The following is a 6,868-nucleotide window of genomic DNA, read 5'->3' as shown; positions in this document are numbered from 1 at the left end:
GTGTTTGTCACTTCCTATAAACGAGAGGGGTCATTAAAGCTTCCTGTCTGAGTAGGCAGTGCCCCTCTCGGCTGTATTGAAGTCTGGTTCCTTCAGAAGCTGCAGCCTGTTAGTTCTGGAGCTGCCTCCCCTGCCCGAGTTATTTTTGGAGCGCTGTCGGGCCCTGTCTGCGGGGAGCGCTGTTTTTGAAGGGCCTCCAGTCCCATTAATCAGCCGAGGGACCCCACGGCGCGAGCGGGCCCCGAGCCCTGGCCCGCCACACTGCAGCGTTCTGTTCCTGTACCCCCGCTCTCCGCACAGTGTGAAACTCAGAGGAACCTCATCAATCTCACCTGTCCCACACGTCAACCGCAGATTTAATCAAACGCTCCTTTCGGGCCTTTCCCCTCCGCTCCCCCTACAACACACTCACTGCGAGGAGAAAGAAGAAAGCTGCACAAGTCTTGACTGGAATATAGTCACACTTTTATTTTTTATTTTTAACATTTTTACCTGCATCTTTCTCCTGATTTATCCAGAAGTCAAATTTCGCCTTTGTATGCTATATATACATACATGTGGTTATATTCACTTTATCTTAACACACACACACACACACACACACACACACACACACACACACACACACACACACACACACACACACACACACTTAGAGGGATAAAGTGGGGGTAAAACACTAAACCCCATTTCCTTTTTGATACCTCACTGAAGTGCAGCTCTGTTGGCCGCCAGCGTTAACAGGTCCCAAAGTGAGAGAAAGACAGAGATGAAGAAAGAAGATACTGAAGAGTGGGCGGAGGTGTGTGTAGGTGCACGTCAGCAGGGTGCCAGTGTTAATGGGGTGCACAGGACAGAGGAGGAACACTGGATCCTGTGTGGAGGACGCCCAGCGGGAGAGCAGCGAAACCCCTCCATCTGTCGAAGCATCTCGGTGCAGCCACGCTCCGATCTGGATCTCTTCCCTGGCGTACAAAGAGCTGATGGTAGTTCACAGCGGGGCGAGCGGCGATGCTCCCAGAGGTGGTTTTTGAAATGTGTTGAAATTGGCGAGGAAAAATGGTGGTGACCGTCGGCCCCCGCTCGTCAGCTCCTCGGTGAGAGAGATGTCAGTGGGCCACTCGAGGACTCGCAGGCTCTGATATGATGTATGAGCTCTGAAAAGCAGCCCAGAACACATCTGAGGAGAAACATCCACTGTTCTGTAAGTCCTAACTCAACCAAAACCAGGGCTGTGATTAATAACAGTGAGCAGAGCGGGGCTGTAGAACATGCTGGAAGCTGCAACCAAAGCAGTACTCCACCAGGAATTATTTCAATCTCAGGCTCCCTCCAACTATGCTCAATAAATATGTATATAAAAAAAACCACACAACTATAATGTAATCGGTGTGCAGCAGTTAAATCATAGGATAAAAATATCTCACTGTTCTCCCCTCACATAGCTTCGTGTCGCCCTTAATGCAGCCATTTGTTCTAAGTGACGACAATATGAATCCGAATGAATGTGTTTTTTCTTGGCAAAACCAAGGTTGACTTTGCAGAATAAAAGTATTGCTTTTATGATTGATTTAAAATTGAGTTGGGTCTTAAATGAATGTTCTGATGTACGAGATGTGTAGTCGCCGTCAGTGTCGTTGCAAACAAGGCTTGTGAGCCAATCGTAGAACGACATTACTACATGTGGTATCTCAGTGTCGTCAGTGATCCTAGTCTTAGTAGAATAACAGTTTATTTTGAGGGTATTACTAGTTAAACCTCTGTCAAATGTAAGAGTTGATACACTCCCAATGCGTGGCTTTGTAAATCTGGCAAAAAGACTCTTTAGGATTCTGTGTTTTATGCGTCTTGTCCCAGTGGGGTTTGTCATCGTTATACATTATTTCGCATGGATGCTGTGCTCCCTACATCTAACAATTGTCATTCAGTTTCCAGAAGTGAAAGAGAAATGAATGTTTCCATTGAATCCTGGAGCTAGATTCTCAGTGGTATTGTGGGAAAGTCAGTATTAACGCCAAAAGAAAAAGACAGTGTATTTGTTCTCAAATGTAGTGTAACAGTTGTTTTCCATTTAATAATGCGGTTAGGATCTGGTCTCTTCGTGATGGACTTTTTCTTTCCACCATCTTTGAAATGAACTGTCAAAGTCATATGGACAGAGACTTTCACACCTTGAAGATGTTGATGTAGGCAAAGTCCACGACACGTGCGGACGTACATATATGTTTGCACATGACCTCTCTCCCTGTGGAGGTTACCACACACATACACGTACAAGCACAGACAAATGTACACACATATTCCCCGGAAAGGTATTGCAAGTGTGAAAACATGGCCTATTAGTGTACGTAACCTTCTAGCTGTTGGCGTTAATGTCACACACACATGGTGCGTAATGCATTAAGCATATGGCAGACGTGGTTGAAGAAAGCTTTCTTCACCTTTGATGCACAGCCTGTCGGAGACAAATATTAAGACAGAACAACCAGCGTTTCCCGCTTTCTCTACGCGTCATTTACGGGCAGAGAGAGGGAGTGAAGAGATGATAGGGGAAGGGTCAATATCTTATATAATAGTAATTATGTCCAATCAAAACGGACAGTATTTTGTTTACATTGAGCTTGTTGCTGAGAATGGAGTCCTGCCTGCTGGGGGGGGGGGAACAGAGTCTCGTTGCGGGGAAATTATACAGATGGCTAGTCCGCACCTGAAAATGTCTATGCAAACGTTATTATTAATAATAATTTAAACAAAAAAATAATAAAAAATCTTTTTTTTTTATTTATTTTTTTTATTTTGTAATCATCTCGCGACCCCCACTCGGGTTCTCGCGACCCCCCGGGGACAATTTGTCATTACATAGTACACACATTGATGTTTCCCATATGATGAATACTAATGACTTCATGGTCATCTCCTGACATCTTTCCTCCGGTGCCAAAGAGGTTGACATATTTGGATTAGAATTAAATATCTTGCTTTGAACTGTATTTCCAATCAAATTTGGTACAGGTATTCATGTTTCAGTTGATTCATCAAATGACTTTGGTCATCCCCTGCCTTTTCCTTTGATGCCACAAGAGTGCCAACTTTTTGTGGATTCGAGTAAAACTTCCATTAGATTTGTTACAGACATTAATGTCTTCCTAAGGATGAAATGCAATAACTTTTTTAGAACCAGTCACATTTTATTTTGTACCACAAACGTTTTCTGACCTCATCTGTACTTACATTTTTAGAGGTAATCAGATTTGATTTGCATTCTTAGAACAACATTTAATATGGCCAATAGCAAAAGAACACTAGATGATAATTTCTTATTATTCCTATATTTGCTGTGCAGCATTCTTTACTAACAATAATTGCTTTGCAACATTTGCTGTATCCTCTGTCATCATGCAGTATTTGGTTTACTTCTTTACATAACCTACTTTCACTCCCAAACATTGCAGAGGCCCATGTTTAAAGAGTCTCTCCTCTGACCAGCAGCCCTGGCTGGTGTCTGCTGAAGTGTAGCGTTATGCGTGATGGCTCCATTGCCCAGTGGCTAGTTAGCCGCGGCGTTGACTCTCATTTGACACTCGATTGGCTCAAATGACACCATTACCATGTCTGCATGGCTAATGGCTTCCCCCGGGGGCCGCAGCAGAGGGGGAACATGCGTTTGGCGTGTCAGCTCGAGGTGAGAACACACATGAGCCAGACTCGGGGCCCCGTCCACACCCAAATCTATCCTGACACCTCTTAAGAGGCTCTCAGCATCAATGGCACTCCAGTGCAATTACCCCGTCGGTAATGACATAAGCACCCAGTTCCTTCCTGCCTCTCTCTGGCCGGGCAGCGGCCGGCTCCCTCAGGCCAGTAGATGGAGACTTTGTGGACCACGCTGGCCTCAGAACAGTTGTTATTCGATCCCTTTAGGCTGAGAGATTGAGGAGCTGTGGGCCACGCTGGTAAGAGAGCAGCTGTTATCTGATCTCAGGCTGCGCTGAGTCTGCCCCTCAGTCAGATTGAATGTGATGTAGCTCAGCTAGCTGTCAAGATAACCGATTCCTCAGCAGCGACTGAAGATGATATCCTCTGAAAGCTTCAGGCTTGAATGATTAGTTGTGATAACCTTGAAGAGTGCAGCCGGGGAACATATGATCGGCAGTCAGATTCGAGGTGATAACAGAGATCCCATGGGTTTTTTGGGGAGTGCTTCAAAACGTCTCCTGTGTCCAGCTGCTGCTGTTTACAACCCGTTAGCTCATCTCAAACTAAAACAAGTCACACTGAAACAAACTCATCAGGATTGTGGGTCATTATCTTTAAAGCTGATTAAACCACAATATCAACTTAAGATGTTGTCTCAACAAATGTGTTGGATTGCCATCAAAGCCTATATTTATGTCCCCTCAGTTGACTGTTATATCTTTTTTTTAACAACTGACTTTCCATGTAGGGTGTTGAAGAAGTTAAAGGGGCCCTATTCAAAGGTTTTTGTATGTAGTGTCTCCACCTACAATGTGTTGGAGCACTAGCCAATAGTGGTAGTGTTGCATAGTGATGTCACTATGTTACGTACGTAAACAAAGGAGTCCAATGGAAGCGTTTAATGCAAATACTGTTTAAAAATAGTTGTATAATCTTAGAAACATCAAATCATGCATCTAATAATGATTATATTTGGGACATATTGTGCTTAACAATACTTTTATCTTCAACACTACCTGAACTGACAAACCTACCACACAGCCCCCTTTTTGTTTTTTTAAATCTAGAGCAGCATCATTATGGCCGCTCAGTAAACCATTATTTTTAAACCTAATATGTAATTCTACCCGTTATACGTGTGGGTTCATATTATCTATCCTAAATACTCCACCTTCCAACACCCTGATCCCTCACCACCTTCACAGCTGAGAGTCGGAGCAACCGGCCAAGCCTTAGCACCGCACCTCTGCCGGGAACTGAACTCCACGGTGGGCAGGGAAGTGTGCGTCACCCAGGCCTCAAACACTTTGTCTTTCTAACCGCCCAACACAAACACCAAGCCTCTGTCTCTGTGTGTTTCTGCTCTGTCAGAGTCCTAATCTACTGTGTAACGGCTCTGGTGAGGAAGCCCCAGATTTGAGATGCCAGTGGGTTTCACGTCTCATGACAGGTGCCGCTCTGCTTGCCCTCTAATTGTATCTTGCGGAGCTTTGTGCCACAAGCTGTGGTTAAGACTTTCTTCCAGCTGGGCCAATTGAAAGCCAAGGTTCAGCGGAGTGGGTCGATGCCCGGAGAAATTTGGCGGTCTGGCGAAACACGAAAGAGAAACACAATGTTTTCCCAACGATACAAACACAACGAGTGATCTTCCTACTGCCATTTTAGCTCCAGCTCTGTAATAAGGTTCTTATGGGGGTTTTCGTGTTGTATATTATTTCAGTGGTTCTTCTGCCTCCCCTCTCCTCTTCCACTGTCCTCCCCGTTGTGGTCACAGAGGCCTTGGAGTTGTCTGGACGGAGGTTCATTGTTATTGTTGGCCTGCGAGGTGATGCATTCTTCGTGCTGGACGTGTTTGGGGGAGAACAGAGGTGCTAGCCATGGAGTTAGCATCTCTGTAACTCAAGCATGACCGCTGCTGGCCTGCAACCTGTAAAAAGTTTAACACTAACACTCCAGTGTCCGCAGGCGTTCCCACCTTTTCACCTTCACCCTTTCTCTCCTCCCCACCATTTTTCAGACTTTTTTTTTTTCTGTCCCTTATCGTGTGTTCTCTTGGCCTGAAGAAGCACTCGGATGTTGTACAGCATTTTAGCACTTCTGTGTTACGTTGTCTCAAAGTCAATGTTTTTTGTGGTTAAATGGCGGAAATAAGGAGGAAACGCGACATCATGTAGTTCTTCATAGCCATACGCTAGCTTTTTACTTCTGTTAAAAACATTTATAAATATCAGTGTTTCCCCGAGGTTTACTGCCTTGGCAGGGTGCTGCTCGGGTACCCCCCCAATGATGGCCTGAAAAAAATGTTATCCTCTGGAGCAGAGAGAGGAGCTGTGGATTATTGTTATTGATATCATACAGTAACAAAGTATTTGTACATTAAAAAGTAATAAAGTACAGTAATAAAAGAGCACATGTTCAATGTGAAAAGTGACCGTAGATAGAATACTTCTGTTGCAATTTGGTGCTATATATAGATATGTCCCGATTCGATCACGTGATCGGGGATCGGAGCCGATCAAGTGATTTTCAAAAGATCGGAATCGGGAGAAAAAAATCGGGGATCGGGATTTTTTTTTTACAATTTTTTTTTTAATACTTTTTTAAATTTTGTATTCAATGTTACAAAACAAAAATGACCATGTTCAAGTCTTAAGTCATCCTGAGGCCTTAGTTTTGGTTTCAAATTACACAACATCATGTATGTGTTGCTTCTTTGGGGCTTGTTTTCATAGACCTGGTTGCTTATTTCTCTCAAATCTGGCAACAGAGTGGGCAGGGCGCAGTGTCTAATTGTAGCAGTAAGCTAACGAGTACTGATAAACTTTATTTTGTTTTGATCCAATGCTGCACAACTGAACTGATCCAATGCTGCTGTGAAAAAAAGAAGCTATATCCATGTTGGATAGAATATCCAATTTAAATAAAAAAATAACCTTAAGGGACAACTTGAATGCTTTTTTCCCTCTTAATGCATTGCATAAAGATCGGATCGGGAAAAATCGGTATCGGCAAATTGTCAAAATCAAATGATCGGAATCGGATCGGGAGCAAAAAAAGGTGATCGGGACATCCCTAATATATATATATGACTATTATCATTATTATAAGCAAAGACAATAAATAGGCAAAGATATGTACGAAAATAAACGTATTTAAGATACGTTACATAAGA

The 6,868-nt window shown here is 43.6% G+C and overlaps 1 protein-coding gene across 1 annotated transcript in view; it reads left to right on the top strand.

Annotated features, from left to right (window-relative positions):
• The first annotated feature begins 839 nt into the window (after positions 1 to 839).
• wars2 (tryptophanyl tRNA synthetase 2, mitochondrial) overlaps positions 840 to 6,868 on the top strand; it is a 15,337-nt gene continuing 9,308 nt past the window's right edge. Inside the window, exon 1 of the mRNA XM_010783188.1 lies at positions 840 to 986. Coding sequence (XP_010781490.1) covers positions 840 to 986 — 147 coding nt within the window. The remainder of the gene's footprint in view (positions 987 to 6,868) is intronic.

The sequence above is a fragment of the Notothenia coriiceps genome, unplaced genomic scaffold (assembly GCF_000735185.1).
Source record: "Notothenia coriiceps isolate Sejong01 unplaced genomic scaffold, NC01 NC01_scaffold00024825, whole genome shotgun sequence".
Lineage (NCBI taxonomy): Eukaryota > Metazoa > Chordata > Actinopteri > Perciformes > Nototheniidae > Notothenia > Notothenia coriiceps.
The sequence above is the reverse complement of the archived record's forward strand: the minus strand, read 5'-3'. Positions and strand labels throughout refer to the sequence as shown.